General features: G+C 41.2%; 2 protein-coding genes across 2 annotated transcripts in view; one reads left to right on the forward strand and one right to left on the reverse strand.

Annotated features, from left to right (window-relative positions):
• The window catches only part of LOC139756876 (uncharacterized), a 113,942-nt gene extending 106,168 nt beyond the window's left edge, over positions 1-7,774 (forward strand). Inside the window, exon 2 of the transcript XR_011714453.1 lies at positions 6,420-7,774. The gene's annotated coding sequence lies outside the window, so the exon portion shown is untranslated. The remainder of the gene's footprint in view (positions 1-6,419) is intronic.
• Positions 7,775-9,837: 2,063 nt separating this feature from the next.
• Positions 9,838-21,384, reverse strand: part of LOC139756877 (organic cation transporter protein-like) — a 47,074-nt gene continuing 35,527 nt past the window's right edge. The window contains exon 13 of the mRNA XM_071676737.1: positions 9,838-10,086. Within this exon, the coding sequence (XP_071532838.1) occupies positions 9,871-10,086 (216 nt within the window). The 3' untranslated portion in view covers positions 9,838-9,870. The remainder of the gene's footprint in view (positions 10,087-21,384) is intronic.

Consider the following 21,384-nt stretch of genomic DNA (forward strand, 5'->3'; position numbering starts at 1 on the left):
GCCATCTCTCCTACTTACGTATACTTATCTATATCTCACTTTTTAAACCAGGTATTCCCAATCACCAGTCCTTTTTCAGCACATAAATCTACAAACTCCTACAGTGAAAAGTTTTTATCGAGGATGTAAGGCATGTGTACGTGTAGGAAGAGAGGAAAGTGATTGGTTCTCTGTGAATGTAGGTTTGCGGCAGGGGTGTGTGATGTCTCCATGGTTGTTTAATTTGTTTATGGATGGGGTTGTTAGGGAGGTGAATGCAAGAGTTTTGGAAAGAGGAGCAAGTATGAAGTCTGTTGGGGATGAGAAAGCTTGGGAAGTGAGTCGGTTATTGTTCGCTGATGATACAGCACTGGTGGCTGATTCATGTGAGAAACTGCAGAAGCTGGTGACTGAGTTTGGTAAAGTGTGTGAAAGAAGAAAGTTAAGAGTAAATGTGAATAAGAGCAAGGTTATTAGGTACAGTAGGGTTGAGGGTCAAGTCAATTGGGAGGTAAGTTTGAATGGAGAAAAACTGGAGGAAGTAAAGTGTTTTAGATATCTGGGAGTGGATCTGGCAGCGGATGGAACCATGGAAGCGGAAGTGGATCATAGGGTGGGGGAGGGGGCAAAAATCCTGGGAGCCTTGAAGAATGTGTGGAAGTCGAGAACATTATCTCAGAAAGCAAAAATGGGTATGTTTGAAGGAATGGTGGTTCCAACAATGTTGTATGGTTGCGAGGCGTGGGCTATGGATAGAGTTGTGTACAGGAGGATGGATGTGCTGGAAATGAGATGTTTGAGGACAATGTGTGGTGTGAGGTGGTTTGATCGATTGAGTAACGTAAGGGTAAGAGAGATGTGTGGAAATAAAAAGAGCGTGGTTGAGAGAGCAGAAGAGGGTGTTTTGAAGTGGTTTGGGCACATGGAGATGATGAGTGAAGAAAGATTGACCAAGAGGATATATGTGTCGGAGGTGGAGGGAGCAAGGAGAAGAGGGAGACCAAATTGGAGGTGGAAAGATGGAGTGAAAAAGATTTTGTGTGATCGGGGCCGGAACATGCAGGAGGGTGAAAGGAGGGCAAGGAATAGAGTGAATTGGAGCGATGTGGTATACCGGGGTTGACGTGCTGTCAGTGGATTGAATCAAGGCATGTGAAGCGTCTGGGGTAAACCATGGAAAGCTGTGTAGGTATGTATATTTGCGTGTTTGGACGTATGTATATACATGTGTATGGGGGTGGGTTGGGCCATTTCTTTCGTCTGTTTCCTTGCGCTACCTCGCAAACGCGGGAGACAGCGACAAAGTAAAAAAAAAAAAAAAAATATATATATATATATATATATATATATATATATATATATATATATATATATATTGCTTTGTCGCTGTCTCCCACGTTTGCGAGATAGCGCAAGGAAACAGACGAAAGAAATGGCCCAACCCACCCCCATACACATGTATATACATACATCCACACATGCAAATATACATACCTACACAGCTTTCCATGGTTTACCCCAGACGCTTCACATGCCCTGATTCAATCCACTGACAGCACGTCAACCCTGGTATACCACATCGATCCAATTCACTCTATTCCTTGCCCTCCTTTCACCTTCCTTCATGTTCAGGCCCCGATCACACAAAATCTTTTTCACTCCATCTTTCCACCTCCAATTTGGTCTCCCACTTCTCCTCGTTCCCTCCACCTCCGACACATATATCCTCTTGGTCAATCTTTCCTCACTCATTCTTTCCATGTGCCCAAACCATTTCAAAACACCCTCTTCTGCTGTCTCAACCATGCTCTTTTTATTTCCACACATCTCTCTCACCCTTACGTTACTTACTCGATCAAACCACCTCACACCACACATTGTCCTCAAACATCTCATTTCCAGCACATCCATCCTCCTGTACACAACTCTATCCATAGCCCACGCCTCGCAAAATTAGAACATTGTTGGAACCACTATTCATTCAAACATACCCATTTTTGCTTTCCGAGATAATGTTCTCGACTTCCACACATTCTTCAAGGCTCCCAGGATTTTCGCCCCCTCCCCCACCCTATGATCCACTTCCGCTTCCATGGTTCCATCCGCTGCCAGATCCACTCCCAGATATCTAAAACACTTTACTTCCTCCAGTTTTTCTCCATTCAAACTTATCTCCCAATTGACTTGACCCTCGACCCTACTGTACCTAATAACCTTGCTCTTATTCACATTTACTCTTAACTTTCTTCTTTCACACACTTTACCAAACTCAGTCACCAGCTTCTGCAGTTTCTCACATGAATCAGCCACCAGCGCTGTATCATCAGCGAACAACAACTGACTCACTTCCCAAGCTCTCTCATCCCCAACAGACTTCATACTTGCCCCTCTTTCCAAAACTCTTGCATTCACCTCCCTAACAACCCCATCCATGAACAAATTAAACAACCATGGAGACATCACACACCCGTGCCGCAAACCTACATTCACTGAGAACCAATCACTTTCCTCTCTTCCTACACGTACACATGCCTTACATCCTCGATAAAAACTTTTCACTGCTTCTAACAACTTGCCTCCCACACCATATATTCTTAATACCTTCCACAGAGCATCTTTATCAACTCTATCATATGCCTTCTCCAGATCCATAAATGCTACATACAAATCCATTTGCTTTTCTAAGTATTTCTCACATACATTCTTCAAAGCAAACACCTGATCCACACATCCTCTACCACTTCTGAAACCACACTGCTCTTCCCCAATCTGATGCTCTGTACATGCCTTCACCCTCTCAATCAATACCCTCCCATATAATTTACCAGGAATACTCAACAAACTTATACCTCTGTAATTTGAGCACTCACTCTTATCCCCTTTGCCTTTGTACAATGGCACTATGCACGCATTCCGCCAATCCTCAGGCACCTCACCATGAGTCATACATAAATTAAATAACCTTACCAACCAGTCATTAATACAGTCACCCCCTTTTTTAATAAATTCCACTGCAATACCATCCAAACCTGCTGCCTTGCCGGCTTTCATCTTCCGCAAAGCTTTTACTACCTCTTCTCTGTTTACCAAATCATTTTCCCTAACCCTCTCACTTTTTATTTATATATATATATATATATATATATATATATATATATATATATATATATATATATATGTGCTGGAAATGAGATGTTTGAGGACAATGTGTGGTGTGGGGTGGTTTGATCGAGTAAGTAATGTAAGGGTAAGAGAGATGTGTGGAAATAAAAAGAGCGTGGTTGAGAGAGCGGAAGAGGGTGTTTTGAAATGGTTTGGGCACATGGAGAGAATGAGTGAGGAAAGATTGACCAAGAGGATATATGTGTCGGAGGTGGAGGGAACGAGGAGAAGTGGGAGACCAAATTGGAGGTGGAAAGATGGAGTGAAAAAGATTTTGAGTGATCGGGGCCTGAACATGCAGGAGGGTGAAAGGCAGGCAAGGAATAGAGTGAATTGGATCGATGTGGTATACCGGGGTTGACGTGCTGTCAGTGGATTGAATCAGGGCATGTGAAGCGTCTAGGGTAAACCATGGAAAGTTCTGTGGGGCCTGGATGTGGAAAGGGAGCTGTGGTTTCAGGCATTATTGCATGACAGCTAGAGACTGAGTCTGTACGATTGGGGCCTTTGTTGTCTTTTCCTAGCGCTACCTCGCACACATGAGGGGGGAGGGGGATGGTATTCCATGTGTGGCGAGGTGGCACTGGGAATGAATAAAGGCAGACAGTGTGAATTGTGTGCATGTGTATCTATGTATGTGTCTGTGTGTGTATATATATGTGTACATTGAGATGTATAGTTATGTATATTTGCGTGTGTGGACATGTATGTATACACATGTGTATGGGGGTGGGTTGGGCCATTTCTTTCGTCTGTTTCCTTGCGCTACCTCACAAACGCGGGAGACAGCAACAAAGCAAAATAAAAAAAAAATATATATATATATATATATATATATATATATATATATATGTTGAGGACAATGTGTGGTGTGAGGTGGTTTGATCAAGTAAGTAATGTAAGGGTAAGAGAGATGTGTGGAAATAAAAAGAGCGTGGTTGAGAGAGCAGAAGAGGGTGTTTTGAAATGGTTTGGGCACATGGAGAGAATGAGTGAGGAAAGATTGAGCAAGAGGATATATGTGTCAGAGGTGGAGGGAACAAGGAGAAGTGGGAGACCAAATTGGAGGTGGAAAGATGGAGTGAAAAAGATTTTGAGTGATCGGGGCCTGAACATGCAGGAGGGTGAAAGGCGGGCAAGGAATAGAGTGAATTGGATCGATGTGGTATACCAGGGTTGATTTGCTGTCAGTGGATTGAATCAGGGCATGTGAAGCGTCTGGGGTGAGCCGTGGAAGGTTGAGTGGGGCGTGGATGTGGAGGGGGAGCTGTGGTTTTGGGCATTATTGCATGACAGCTGGAGACTGAGAGTGAACGAATGGGGCCTTTGTTGTCTTTTCCTAGCACTACCTCGCACACATGAGGGGGGAGGGGATGGTATTCCATGTGTGGCCAGGTGGCGATGGGAATGAATAAAGGCAGACAGTGTGAATTGTGTGCATGGGTATATATGTATGTGTCTCTGTGTGTATATATATGTGTACATTGAGATGTATAGGTATGTATATTTGCGTGTGTGGACGTGTATGTATATACATGTGTATGGGGGTGGGTTGGGCCATTTCTTTCGTCTGTTTCCTTGTGCTACCTCGCAAACGTGGGAGACAGCGACAAAGCAAAATAAAATAAATAAAATATATGTATATATATAATTCTTTTTTTTTTTTCTGTCTCCCACGTTAGCGAGGTAGCGCAAGGAAACAGACAAAAGAAATGACCCAACCTACCCACATACACATGTACATACATACACGTCCACACACGCAAATATACATACCTATACATCTCAATGTACACATATATATACACACGCAGACATATACATATATACACATGTGCATAATGCATACTGTCTGCCTTTATTTATTCCCATCGCCACCTCACCACACATGGAATAACAACCCCCTCCCCCCTCATGTGTGCGAGGTAGCACTAGGAAAAGACAACAAAGGCCCCATTCGTTCACACTCAGTCTCTAGCTGTCATGTAATTATGCACCGAAACCACAGCTCCTGCATGTTCAGGCCCAGATCACTCAAAATCTTTTTCACTCCATCTTTCCACCTCCAATTTGGTCTGCCACTTCTCCTCGTTCCCTCCACCTCTGACATATATCCTCTTGGTCAGTCTTTCCTCACTCGTTCTCTCCATGTGACCAAACCATTTCAAAACACCCTCTTTTGCTCTCTCAACCATACTCTTTTTATTTCCACATATCTCTCTTACCCTTACATTACTTACTCGATCAAATCACCTCACACCATATATTGTCCTCAAACACCTCATTTTCAGCACATCCACCCTCCTGCGCACAACTCTATCCATAGCCCATGCCTTGCAACAATACAACATTGTTGGAACCACTATTCCTTCAAACATACCCATTTTTGCTTTCCGAGATAATGTTCTCGACTTCCAAACATTCTTCAAGGCTCCCAAAATTTTCGCCCCCTCCCCCACCCTATGATTCACTTGCGCTTCCATGGTTCCATCTGCTGACAGATCCACTCCCAGATATCTAAAACACTTTACTTCCTCCAGTTTTTCTCCATTCAAACTTACCTCCCAGTTGACTTGACCCTCAACCCTACTGTACCTAATAATCTTGCTCTTATTCACATTTAGTCTTAACTTTCTTCTTTCACACACTTTACCAAACTCAGTGTGTGTGTGTGTGTGTGTGTGCCATAAGAAAAAGTACTAAAGGAGGAGTCAGAGATAAAGTAGAAAACAATTACTTGTTTATTTGTCATTTTACAGTTGCCATAGATTCTCAGCAATGTAGAGAAAAATTGTGGGCAAAGGTATGAATTGCATTTTTTTGTTTACATATGGGTATATTACTTGATTCAAAATTACTTTTAATTGACCTCTAAAGGACCCTGTCTATACTTTGCTGTGATAACGAAGATCAGATTGTATGGTGAATTATCATCGCTAAGTGGTCATTATTAAAGTCACAAGTGAGAAAATTTCATTTTGAGGAATACAAGATCACAGATAGAGAGTGTGCCCTCTTTTCCCTCTTGTTTATCTCAGACTTCTTTTGTACATGACACATTTATGCTTTGGGCTTTTGCGGTATTTTAATGTTTCATTGAGCATTTTCCTTAGTGTACAGGTTTACCTGATTTTGAATCGTTTGGCAAGCTTTATAAAGTCCACACAGGGATTTCTAGTGATTTGGACAGATTAATGAGGAAGGTCGTCTTTATGTGTACGTATAATATGAAATAGAAGTTACTTATGTCAACATTTTACTTGATTTTTTCATTCCAGGTCATGTGTTTATGAGTGCTTACATCAGCCTCTGACTCAAGAAATCCTCTCTTATATAAATATATGGAAGGGAAGAATCTAGTTGGTGTTATTCTGAGCAATAATATCTTGTCGTAACCTTCACCAAACTTATCAAGGGAAAACCAATGTTTCTTATGTATGTTCAAGGTAATGGATATCAAAGAGAAAGATGAAGCAACCAAGCACAGGACAGAAATGATTTACAGAAGTGGAACTCTACCCCAGCCTCTTGCTTTTAAAGACCATTTCATGCAGTATGTGGAGGCCATCCATGAAATGTACATTGATTTGATTTCTGGACACAGTTATTCTATGAGTGATAAAGAGATGTATAAAAAGGCAAAGGAGCTGAAAGGGATGCTGATAGGAATGCTCTTAGGAGCTGGTTGATTCAAAAGAAACTGTGAATAAAGTTGATAACATGACCACCACCATCGACAAGATTGGTACAGAATTAATGGATGGTGACATGGTTCGTGAGGCCACTGAGGAATTGCAAAAGGTGCTTGAATAGTATAAAAAAAATGCATATTCAATAAAAAGGACTTGAGATAAGAGAAAGAGGAATTGATTTTCAAAAACCCGTAATCCTTTCCTTAGAACAAAGTATTGTACATATTTTTACAGATTTTATAAATACGGTGTTCTGAACATATTTATAAACTTAACAAAGTGTTATGTGTACCTTGTATGATCTAAGATATTTGTAATTTATTGAAATGTATATTAAATGCACATTCACATATTATCCACCTCTGGAAACTTATGATTTAGGTTGATGGAAATGTTAAATGTGCTGCATCATGGATTTTTTTAGTCACAGTTTTCAAAAACATGAATATTCAATATTCTACCAACATGAAAAATTTTTATTTATCACAGGCATATAGCAGATACTTATAGATGGTAAAATTATTCATTCCAATAAAATCTTTTACCCAGATATAGTATTGGTAGCTTAACCCTCCTATGTCCTTGCAGTTATTTCCATTAAATGATTGTTATTTTTACATTAACTGGAATTGTAGCTTTGTAAAAGATGCCCATTTTTCCCCACTTATTTGTATTAGTAAATCTGTGATGTAAGTTATCCTCCATATGAATTACATGTTACATAGGTAAATTCTCTCACTCTCAGTACTAGCAGAGGCCATGGTTATAAGGTAATACAAAATCAAGTATGAAAATGTAAGGTCAAAACTTTGAATTGTAGTATATCTCAGCTAGATATATATAGTTTAGCAGGACAGCCAAAGTGAAGTAACAAATGGTATAAGCTTTATCTAAGTTTTTGGAAACAGCATACTTAGAGTATATCTTATATATCTGGTTTAGATGTGGACTTTCATTTCCCTTCTATCACTACCTTGTTGACTGGTTTCATACGTACAATTTTTCTTGAGTGCTGAATAAGGATTATTAGTGAGACAAGTGCTGTTGGAAGGTCATATAACTATCTTCATGTTCAAAGACCAGAACAACAGATAATTTATTGTGAGCCAGGAAGTATAGGTAGGGTCCCCAGGACTGCAGGTAGTCAAATAATAAGAAATAAATATATATAGCATTGCTACCTCACTGAAGCAGGGGGTAGTGGTGGGGTGGGGTGTTGCCAGGAATGGGTAAGGGCAAGCAAGTATGAATATGCACAATTGTATTTATGTATATGTCTGTGTATGTATATGTGTATATGCTGATATGTATACATGTGTGTATACAAGTGGATGGGCCATTCTTCATCTGTTTTCTGGTGCTACTTCATTGATGCAGGAAACAGCAATCAAGTGTAATAAAATAATATTGGTTCCAACAATGTTGTATTGTTGGGAGGCGTGGGCTATGGATAGAGTTGTGCAGAGGAGGGTGGATGTGCTGGAAATGAGATGTTTGAGGACAATATATGGTGTGAGGTGGTTTGATCGAGTAAGTAATAATAGGGTAAGAGAGATGTGTGGTAATAAAAAGAGTGTGGTTGAGAGAGCAGAAGAGGGTGTTTTGAAATGGTTTGGTCACATGGAGAGAATGAGTGAGGAGAGCAAAGATTGACAAAGAGGACATATGTGTCAGAAGTGGAGGGAACGAAGAGAAGTGGGAGACCAAATTGGAGGTGGAAAGATGGAGTGAAAAAGATTTTGAGTGATCGGGGGCTGAACATGCAGGAGGGTGAAAGGCGTGCAAGGAAGAGAGTGAATTGGAACGATGTGGTATACCGGGGTCGACGTGCTGTCAGTGGATTGAACCAGGGCATGTGAAGCGTCTGGGATAAACCATGGAAAGTTATGTGGGGCCTGGATGTGGAAAGGGAACTGTGGTTTCGATGCATTATACATGACAGCTAGAGACTGAGTGTGAACGAATGTGGCCTTTGTTGTCTTTTCCTAGCGCTACTTCGCGCACATGCAGGGGAAGGGGTTGTTGTTTTATGTGTGGCGGGGTGGCGACGGAAATGAATAAAGGCAGACAGTATGAATTATGTACATGTGTATATATGTACATGTCTGTGTGTGTATATATATGTATACGTTGAGATAAATAGGTATGTATATTTGCGTGTGTGTACGTGTATGTATATACATGTGTATGTGGGTGGGTTGGGCCATTCTTTTGTCTGTTTCCTTACGCTACCTCGCTTATGTGGGAGACAGCGACAAAGTAAAATAATGAATATAAAATATGTATATACACATACATATTTCATACTTGATCACCGTTTCCTGCATTAGCGAAGTAGCACCAGGGGCAAGCCCAGAAGGCCACATCCAGGCCATAAAGACCTGTGGCTTAGTCTGTTGACCCCATTTACTTCTTGGTTCCAGTTCACTCTGTCCCAATAGGAAGAAGAAACAAAAAAAGCTTTCCAAGTAACAACACAACTGAGAGAAAAACAGACTTGCTTTAAAAGTAGGTCTCATTACTCAGTATATAACAAGAGTTAATATAAATTTGTTAAGTGTACTGTAGTTTAAAGATGGACGACTGTAGACAAGTATTAAGGAATACTGCACTTTAAGCTGGTGCCTTGGATTTTCTAGGGCTGATATGTAGATAAAGGTCACTGGAATAAGGAATGAGTACAAAGAATTTTGAAGAGGATGATTAATGCAGTATTATGGGCCATGTAGTTGAAAAATTATAGACAAAATAAAATGAGAAAAATATAAGATAAATGGAAAGTGAGGATGTTAATAAAATAGATAGCAGTTGTGTAAATCACCAAAGTACTGCAATGAATGTTCAAGAAAAAGGTTGCTCAGTATCCATGTCATACTACAAATAGGATCCTCATCTATGCTTATAGGATGAATATTGAGGTCTTAGGATTAGTTAGAACTACAAGTAGTTCAGGTGAATCTCGTTAATTCTATAATGTCAGGAATAATGCATAAAGAATGGTAACTTAATTTTGAACATTTTATTGGCAGAATGCTGTCTATATCACACTTTCTCCTTGTTCATAACCTTTATTGTCCACACCTGCCTTTTTATTTTTAGACCTTACTTTTGCTGCTTTTCTTCTGTCTTCTACATCCTGAATCGTGTCAGGAAGTGGTTTGTGATTGGTCTCGGGGAGGAATGGCACCATTAAGCTTGCTACGATACCAGAGCACCCAAAGACCATGCTAGGTACCCACCAAGCGAAATGAACCTGCATGAGGAGAGAATTATGATTATGTAGATTCATGACAATGTTTTTCTTCATAGTAGACTCCAAATATATGATTTTCTTGTCCTCACACTTAAAAAATGGATATCTTAAATCAGATCCATGAGACCTGAACATATCTGCTCATGATATATTGAATATTAGGCATTTTTGGTCACGATATTACCATATTCTTGTGTAGGGATGAGTTTGTAAGATTAGTATGGAGCTTAATAATGCTAATACATCAATTAACAGTCTTCATTGTTGTATGTGAATTTGATTACTATGTTTCACTAGATGAGTTTTGTATAATGCTGCTATACCCCATAGTAGATTAGAATTGAATTTTTTTTTTTTTTTTTTTTTTTTTTTTTTTTTTTTTATTGTCGCTGCCTCCCGCGTTTGCGAGGTAGCGCAAGGAAACAGACGAAAGAAATGGCCCAACCCCCCCCATACACATGTACATACACACATCCACACACGCAAATATAAATACCTATACAGCTTTCCATGGTTTATCCCGGACGCTTCACATGCCTTGATTCAATCCACTGACAGCACGTCAACCCCTGTATACCACATCGCTCCAATTCACTCTATTCCTTGCCCTCCTTTCACCCTCCTGCATGTTCAGGCCCCGATCACACAAAATCCTTTTCACTCCATCTTTCCACCTCCAATTTGGTCTCCCTCTTCTCCTCGTTCCCTCCACCTCCGACACATATATCCTCTTGGTCAATCTTTCCTCACTCATTCTCTCCATGTGCCCAAACCATTTCAAAACACCCTCTTCTGCTCTCTCAACCACGCTCTTTTTATTTCCACACATCTCTCTTACCCTTACGTTACTTACTCGATCAAACCACCTCACACCACACATTGTCCTCAAACATCTCATTTCCAGCACATCCATCCTCCTGCGCACCACTCTATCCATAGCCCACGCCTCGCAACCATACAACATTGTTGGAACTACTATTCCTTCAAACATACCCATTTTTGCTTTCCGGGATAATGTTCTCAACTTCCACACATTTTTCAAGGCTCCCAAAATTTTCGCCCCCTCCCCCACCCTATGATCCACTTCCGCTTCCATGGTTCCATCTGCTGACAGATCCACTCCCAGATATCTAAAACACTTCACTTCCTCCAGTTTTTCACCATTCAAACTCACCTCCCAGTTGACTTGACCCTCAACCCTACTGTACCTAATAACCTTGCTCTTATTCACATTTACTCTTAACTTTCTTCTTCCACACACTTTACCAAACTCCGTCACCAGCTTCTGCAGTTTCTCACATGAATCAGCCACCAGCGCTGTATCATCAGCGAACAACAACTGACTCACTTCCCAAGCTCTCTCATCCCCAACAGACTTCATACTTGCCCCTCTTTCCAAGACTCTTGCATTTACCTCCCTAACAACCCCATCCATAAACAAATTAAACAACCATGGAGACATCACACACCCCTGCCGCAAACCTACATTCACTGAGAACCAATCACTTTCCTCTCTTCCTACACGTACACATGCCTTACAGCCTCGATAAAAATTGAATTATCTACACTCATATTTGCTCTTGCCCCTTTAGGATTAGCTAAGTGCATTAAGATAATCATGTTGATATTGGAGTATATTTGGAGGGATAGGTATATGTCATGTTGTGACTGGCAAAAAGTTATTGTCCAAGGACTTCTGTAAAGTACATAAAGATTTAGTCATGCTAGCAATTTAGATAAAAGGTAGCTCCATTTGCATAAAATGGATAAAATTTTAATTATCTAAAATGATTCTTTAAAAAGCTAAATGCATATTTAGGGAGAAGATGAATATATTTTAATGTACAAAAGAAACCTGGAAATGATGTTAGCAACAACACTGCCTTGTTGACGCTTTTCCTTTCGAATGTTGGAGGCTCCGACAGTGGTCAAGTCCACAGACAGATAGGCGGTAATGGAATTATGAAAAGGCTTAAGAGAAAGAAATTAGGAGAGAAAAAGAAAAACGTTTTAAAGATCATGGCAGAAGTGGAAAATCTGCCTTTTAAAATGGGCAGGTCATATCTGTTAGGAAAGACATTAGTGGGTAAACAGTTCCATAGTTTTGTGGTCCACACTGAAATAGAATATGCACACAAGTAGCCAGCTTTCAGGAACAGATATTAAAAGTAATACCCACAAAAGAAGGTCAGTGAACCAACACTGGTGCAGGGCAAGTGGGTCTTGTTGTGAGGTAAGACTAGGAGCGTTGATAACTTGGTTTGTTGAGGAATCACCTCTGTCTAGCAAATAGTTAGAGGTAAACTTTCCCTATATGTGAGAGCAGCACTCCATATAAGGAGTTAGAGCAACTGTCCAGAACAAAAAAAATGCACAGCATCTGAGTAAGTCTCTCAGTTTCTATGACACAGGCATAGCTCTTTGTTTCACATACAGTTTCCAAAACAGTTTTGATATTGTAGTGTTATCAAGTATGTTCACTGTTGTTGAGTGGTGGAATTTAAGATATGTGAATAGAGATGGGAAAATTGTGTGCACTTTTTCATATGTGTCATCTAGCAGTCTTTTATTATATGAGTCATTGAGACTTATGAGGAGGCTATAATCCTGACCAGAAGTTTTCTCAGTCCAACTTTTGTGTATGGACTACAGAGGTCACTTGCTTACCATGGTTTTGAGTGTACTGGATTAGAATAATGTATGTATACAATTTTATCAGCCACGGCATCATGTTTTCAACATCTATGGTTTTCTTTGCACCACCAAAATTTTATTTATGCATTAGGCAAGTGTCATGTGGCTGTAGGCTGCTTGTGTCCCAGCCCAGCCCAGCAGACCACCATTTTATGGGAGAGTAAGAGGCATGAGGACTATCATAAATGGGCAAGCATTAACATAGTCTTTTGTGTGCAATAGTTGCCTGCTTGTTTGGTTGGAGTATGATGTGGCATCAGGTGTGGCATACTGCGATCATGTTATGCCTTTACAGTTTTGATATATATATATATATATATATATATATATATATATATATATATATATATATAAAAAAAAAAAATATATATATATATATATATTTTTTTTTTTTTTTTTTTTTTTTTTTTTTTTTTATACCTCATCGCTGTCTCCCGCGTTTGCGAGGTAGCGCAAGGAAACAGACGAAAGAAATGGCCCAACCCCCCCCCATACACATGTACATACACACGTCCACACACGCAAATATACATACCTACACGGCTTTCCATGGTTTACCCCGGACGCTTCACATGCCTTGATTCAATCCACTGACAGCACGTCAACCCCTGTATACCACATCGCTCCAATTCACTCTATTCCTTGCCCTCCTTTCACCCTCCTGCATGTTCAGGCCCCGATCACACAAAATCCTTTTCACTCCATCTTTCCACCTCCAATTTGGTCTCCCTCTTCTCCTCGTTCCCTCCACCTCCGACACATATATCCTCTTGGTCAATCTTTCCTCACTCATTCTCTCCATGTGCCCAAACCATTTCAAAACACCCTCTTCTGCTCTCTCAACCACGCTCTTTTTATTTCCACACATCTCTCTTACCCTTACGTTACTTACTCGATCAAACCACCTCACACCACACATTGTCCTCAAACATCTCATTTCCAGCACATCCATCCTCCTGCGCACAACTCTATCCATAGCCCACGCCTCGCAACCATACAACATTGTTGGAACCACTATTCCTTCAAACATACCCATTTTTGCTTTCCGGGATAATGTTCTCGACTTCCACACATTTTTCAAGGCTCCCAAAATTTTCGCCCCCTCCCCCACCCTATGATCCACTTCCGCTTCCATGGTTCCATCCGCTGACAGATCCACTCCCAGATATCTAAAACACTTCACTTCCTCCAGTTTTTCTCCATTCAAACTCACCTCCCAATTGACTTGACCCTCAACCCTACTGTACCTAACAACCTTGCTCTTATTCACATTTACTCTTAACTTTCTTCTTCCACACACTTTACCAAACTCCGTCACCAGCTTCTGCAGTTTCTCACATGAATCAGCCACCAGCGCTGTATCATCAGCGAACAACAACTGACTCACTTCCCAAGCTCTCTCATCCCCAACAGACTTCATACTTGCCCCTCTTTCCAAGACTCTTGCATTTACCTCCCTAACAACCCCATCCATAAACAAATTAAACAACCATGGAGACATCACACACCCCTGCCGCAAACCTACATTCACTGAGAACCAATCACTTTCCTCTCTTCCTACACGTACACATGCCTTACATCCTCGATAAAAACTTTTCACTGCTTCTAACAACTTGCCTCCCACACCATATATTCTTAATACCTTCCACAGAGCATCTCTATCAACTCTATCATATGCCTTCTCCAGATCCATAAATGCTACATACAAATCCATTTGCTTTTCTAAGTATTTCTCACATACATTCTTCAAAGCAAACACCTGATCCACACATCCTCTACCACTTCTGAAACCACACTGCTCTTCCCCAATCTGATGCTCTGTACATGCCTTCACCCTCTCAATCAATACCCTCCCATATAATTTACCAGGAATACTCAACAAACTTATACCTCTGTAATTTGAGCACTCACTCTTATCCCCTTTGCCTTTGTACAATGGCACTATGCACGCATTCCGCCAATCCTCAGGCACCTCACCATGAGTCATACATACATTAAATAACCTTACCAACCAGTCAACAATAGTCACCCCCTTTTTTAATAAATTCCACTGCAATACCATCCAAACCTGCTGCCTTGCCGGCTTTCATCTTCCGCAAAGCTTTTACTACCTCTTCTCTGTTTACCAAATCATTTTCCCTAACCCTCTCAATTTGCACACCACCTCGACCCAAACACCCTATATCTGCCACTCTGTCATCAGACACATTCAACAAACCTTCAAAATACTCATTCCATCTCCTTCTCACATCACCACTACTTGTTATCACCTCCCCATTTACGCCCTTCACTGAAGTTCCCATTTGCTCCCTTGTCTTACGCACCCTATTTACCTCCTTCCAGAACATCTTTTTATTCTCCCTAAAATTTACTGATAGTCTCTCACCCCAACTCTCATTTGCCCTTTTTTTCGCCTCTTGCACCTTTCTCTTGACCTCCTGTCTCTTTCTTTTATACTTCTCCCACTCAATTGCATTTTTTCCCTGCAAAAATCGTCCAAATGCCTCTCTCTTCTCTTTCACTGATACTCTTACTTCTTCATCCCACCACTCACTACCCTTTCTAAACAGCCCACCTCCCACTCTTCTCATGCCACAAGCATCTTTTGCGCAATTCATCACTGATTCCCTAAATACATCCCATTCCTCCCCCACTCCCCTTACTTCCATTGTTCTCACCTTTTTCCATTCTGTACACAGGAGTTGTGGGAGTATGTGATAGAATGTAAGAAAGTAAATTCTCAATTAATATGGGTAAAATTGAAAGTTGATGGAGAGAGGTGGGTGATTATTGGTGCATATGCACCTGGGCATGAGAAGAAAGATCATGAGAGGCAAGTGTTTTGGGAGCAGCTAAATGAGTGTGTTAGCGGTTTTGATGCACGAGACAGGGTTATAGTGATGGGTGATTTGAATGCAAAGGTGAGTAATGTGGCAGTTGAGGGAATAATTGGTATGCATGGGGTGTTCAGTGTTGTAAATGGAAATGGTGAAGAGCTTGTAGATTTATGTGCTGAAAAAGGACTGATGATTGGGAATACCTGGTTTAAAAAGCGAGATATACATAAGTATACTTATGTAAGTAGGAGAGATGGCCAGAGAGCGTTATTGGATTACGTGTTAATTGACAGGCGTGCGAAAGAGAGACTTTTGGATGTCAATGTGCTGAGAGGTGCAACTGGAGGGATGTCTGATCATTATCTTGTGGAGGCTAAGGTGAAGATTAGTATGGGTTTTCAGAAAAGAAGAGTGAATGTTGGGGTGAAGAAGGTGGTGAGAGTAAGTGAGCTTGGGAAGGAGACCTGTGTGAGGAAGTATATATATATATATATATATATATATATATATATATATATATATATATATATATATATTTTTTTTTTTTTTTTTTTTTTTTTTTTATACTTTGTCGCTGTCTCCCGCGTTTGCGAGGTAGCGCAAGGAAACAGACGAAAGAAATGGCCCAACCCCCCCATACACATGTATATACATACGTCCACACACGCAAATATACATACCTACACAGCTTTCCATGGTTTACCCCAGACGCTTCACATGCCTTGATTCAATCCACTGACAGCACATCAACCCCGGTATACCACATCGCTCCAATTCACTCTATTCCTTGCCCTCCTTTCACCCTCCTGCATGTTCAGGCCCCGATCACACAAAATCTTTTTCACTCCATCTTTCCACCTCCAATTTGGTCTCCCTCTTCTCCTCGTTCCCTCCATCTCCGACACATATATCCTCTTGGTCAATCATTCCTCACTCATTCTCTCCATGTGCCCAAACCACTTCAAAACACCCTCTTCTGCTCTCTCAATCACGCTCTTTTTATTTCCACACATCTCTCTTACCCTTACGTTACTCACTCGATCAAACCACCTCACACCACACATTGTCCTCAAACATCTCATTTCCAGCACATCCATCCTCCTGCGCACAACTCTATCCATAGCCCACGCCTCGCAACCATACAACATTGTTGGAACCACTATTCCTTCAAACATACCCATTTTTGCTTTCCGAGATAATGTTCTCGACTTCCACACATTCTTCAAGGCCCCCAGAATTTTCGCCCCCTCCCCACCCTATGATCCACTTCCGCTTCCATGGTTCCATCCGCTGCCAGATCCACTCCCAGATATCTAAAACACTTCACTTCCTCCAGTTTTTCTCCATTCAAACTCACCTCCCAATTGACTTGACCCTCAACCCTACTGTACCTAATAACCTTGCTCTTATTCACATTTACTCTTAACTTTCTTCTTCCACACACTTTACCAAACTCAGTCACCAGCTTCTGCAGTTTCTCACATGAATCAGCCACCAGCGCTGTATCATCAGCGAACAACAACTGACTCACTTCCCAAGCTCTCTCATCCCCAACAGACTTCATACTTGTCCCTCTTTCCAAAACTCTTGCATTTACCTCCCTAACAACCCCATCCATAAACAAATTAAACAACCATGGAGACATATATATATATATATATATATATATATATATATATATATATTTATTTATTTATTTATTATACTTTGTCGCTGTCTCCCGCGTTTGCGAAGTAGCGCAAGGAAACAGACGAAAGAAATGGCCCAAACCCCCCCCCATACACATGTATATACATACGTCCACACACGCAAATATACATACCTACACAGCTTTCTATGGTTTACCCCAGACGCTTCGCATGCCCTGCTTCAATCCACTGACAGCACGTCAACCCCGGTATACCACATCGCTCCAATTCACTCTATTCCTTGCCCTCCTTTCACCCTCCTGCATGTTCAGGCCCCGATCACACAAAATCTTTTTCACTCCATCTTTCCACCTCCAATTTGGTCTCCCTCTTCTCCTCGTTCCCTCCACCTCCGACACATATATCCTCTTGGTCAATCTTTCCTCACTCATTCTCTCCATGTGCCCAAACCATTTCAAAACACCCTCTTCTGCTCTCTCAACCACGCTCTTTTTATTTCCACACATCTCTCTTACCCTTACGTTACTTACTCGATCAAACCACCTCACACCACACATTGTCCTCAAACATCTCATTTCCAGCACATCCATCCTCCTGTGCACAACTCTATCCATAGTCCACGCCTCGCAACCATACAACATTGTTGGAACCACTATTCCTTCAAACATACCCATTTTTGCTTTCCGAGATAATGTTCTCGACTTCCACACATTCTTCAAGGCTCCCAGAATTTTCGCCCCCTCCCCCACCCTATGATCCACTTCCGCTTCCATGGTTCCATCCGCTGCCAGATCCACTCCCAGATATCTAAAACACTTCACTTCCTCCAGTTTTTCTCCATTCAAACTCACCTCCCAATTGACTTGACCCTCAACCCTACTGTACCTAATAACCTTGCTCTTATTCACATTTACTCTTAACTTTCTTCTTTCACACACTTTACCAAACTCAGTCACCAGCTTCTGCAGTTTCTCACATGAATCAGCCACCAGCGCTGTATCATCAGCGAACAACAACTGACTCACTTCCCAAGCTCTCTCATCCCCAACAGACTTCATACTTGCCCCTCTTTCCAAAACTCTTGCATTCACCTCCCTAACAACCCTATCCATAAACAAATTAAACAACCATGGAGACATCACACATCACACAAAGTATAATAAAAAAAAAATAATAAAAAATATATATTATCCCTGGGGATAGGGGAAAAAGAATACTTCCCACGTATTCCCTGCGTGTCATAGAAGGCGACTAAAAGGGAAGGGAGCGGGGGGCTGGAAATCCTCCCCCTCGTTTTTTTTTTTTTAATTTTCCAAAAGAAGGGACAGAGAAGGGGATCAAGTGAGGATATTCCCTCAAAGGTCCAGTCCTCTGTTCTTAACGCTACCTCGCTAATGCGGGAAATGGCGAATAGTATGGAAAAAAAAAATATATATATATATATATAGGTTTGCGGCAGGGGTGTGTGATGTCTCCATGATTGTTTAATTTGTTTATGGATGGGGTTGTTAGGGAGGTAAATGCAAGAGTTTTGGAAAGAGGGGCAAGTATGAAGTCTGTTGGGGATGAGAGAGCTTGGGAAGTGAGTCAGTTGTTGTTTGCTGATGATACAGCGCTGGTGGCTGATTCATGTGAGAAACTGCAGAAGCTGGTGACTGAGTTTGGTAAAGTGTGTGGAAGAAGAAAGTTAAGAGTAAATGTGAATAAGAGCAAGGTTATTAGGTACAGTAGGGTTGAGGGTCAAGTCAATTGGGAGGTGAGTTTGAATGGAGAAAAACTGGAGGAAGTGAAGTGTTTTAGATATCTGGGAGTGGATCTGGCAGCGGATGGAACCATGGAAGCGGAAGTGGATCATAGGGTGGGGGAGGGGGCGAAAATTCTGGGGGCCTTGAAGAATGTGTGGAAGTCGAGAACATTATCTCGGAAAGCAAAAATGGGTATGTTTGAAGGAATAGTGGTTCCAACAATGTTGTATGGTTGCGAGGCGTGGGCTATGGATAGAGTTGTGCGCAGGAGGATGGATGTGCTGGAAATGAGATGTTTGAGGACAATGTGTGGTGTGAGGTGGTTTGATCGAGTGAGTAACGTAAGGGTAAGAGAGATGTGTGGAAATAAAAAGAGCGTGGTTGAGAGAGCAGAAGAGGGTGTTTTGAAGTGGTTTGGGCACATGGAGAGGATGAGTGAGGAAAGATTGACCAAGAGGATATATGTGTCGGAGGTGGAGGGAGCAAGGAGAAGAGGGAGACCAAATTGGAGGTGGAAAGATGGAGTGAAAAAGATTTTGTGTGATCAGGGCCTGAACATGCAGGAGGGTGAAAGGAGGGCAAGGAATAGAGTGAATTGGAGCGATGTGGTATACCGGGGTTGACGTGCTGTCAGTGGATTGAATCAAGGCATGTGAAGCGTCTGGGGTAAATCATGGAAAGCTGTGTAGGTATGTATATTTGCGTGTGTGGACGTATGTATGTACATGTGTATGGGGGGGGTTGGGCCATTTCTTTCGTCTGTTTCCTTGCGCTACCTCGCAATACGCGGGAGACAGCGACAAAGTATAAAAAAAAAAAAAAAAAAAAAAAAAATATATATATATATATATATATATATATATATATATATATATATATATATATATAGGCCATATTAGTATGCTTATCCCTGGGGATAAGCGGGCAAGGAATAGAGTGAATTGGATCGATGTGGTATACCGGGGTCAACGTGCTGTCAATGGATTGAATCAGGGCATGTGAAGCATCTGGGGTAAACCATGGAAAGTTCTGTGGGGCCTGGATGTGGAAAGGGAGCTGTGGTTTCGGGCATTATTGCATGACAGCTAGAGACTGAGTGTGAACGAATGGAGCCTTTGTTGTCTTTTCCTAGTGCTACCTCGCACACATGAGGGGGGAGGGAGATGTTATTCCATGGGTGGCGATGGGAATGAATAAAGGCAGACGGTGTGAATTGTGTGCATGTGTATATATGTATATGTCTGTGTGTGTATATATATATGTGTACATTAAGATGTATGGGTATGTATATTTGCGTGTGGGGACGTGTATGTATGTACATGTGTATGGGGGTGGGTTGGGCCATTTCTTTCGTCTGTTTCCTTGTGCTACCTCGCAAACGCGGGAGACAGTGACAAAGCAAAATAAATGAAATAAATCAATATATATATTTATAGAATAAGCATGTTGATTTTGAAGTAACACATGTTCAATTTTAACCCTGAAGTGTTCTTCATAACACATCAAGGTATGCATCTCAGGTGACTCCCTTAACCCCTCATTTCTCAAATGTCCTGTGCAGTGCAAAACACGGTTTTGCCAGCCATGGGGTCATTCAGGAATGTAACCATAATAGTTGCCAAAAGGTTTCTGTTTACTTGAAACTCATACTACATACTGTCATGCTGTAATTTTGGCGATATCTAACTAGAAAAGACTCTGAAAACGTTCATGATGAGGACTTGGCTCTGTCCTTTAGTTCCTAACTTTCATCAAACTGCCTTAGCACCTTTTATTATAACTGTTACGGTACTCACCTTGTCTGTCTGAGAAGAGTGTGGGGATTTAACTTGGGAAAAAGCAATCCATTAAGACACAAACTGCATTAAATTCCAAATTTTTGTTAAGGGCTTACTGTAAGTCAACTTAAATGTGTACTGTAAACTTTTCCCTCAGTCAGTGGCAACTTTTTAGTAATGTTAAGGCATTTCTTGACCACGAGGCATGGGCATCACAGGTACCACTCTTATTTCCCATAATGTAATTTGATATGAGAGGCCTTTGTACCTCTTTAAAAAAAGAAATGCCACAGAATGAGAACTTTGGCAATGAATTTGTTTTCATTCACCTAGTGCATGCTTATATCAGACCAGTGGATAGTGACTAAACTAGGGGCATTTTTCATTAAATTTCTGTTCTAATTATCTTTCTGCATATATACATGCAGAAAATAATAGTGCACCATTAAACATGAAATAGTGTAGAACATGTAATATGTGGAAAGAAGACATTACAAGTGACTGAAATAAAGAACAACATGTACCAGTGTGATGTGCAGAAGGCTGTCACGTGTTCTGACACCCAGTGTCCCAGTCTGAGATCAAACATCCCAGA

Source organism: Panulirus ornatus, chromosome 23, assembly GCF_036320965.1.
Source record: "Panulirus ornatus isolate Po-2019 chromosome 23, ASM3632096v1, whole genome shotgun sequence".
Classification (NCBI taxonomy): domain Eukaryota; kingdom Metazoa; phylum Arthropoda; class Malacostraca; order Decapoda; family Palinuridae; genus Panulirus; species Panulirus ornatus.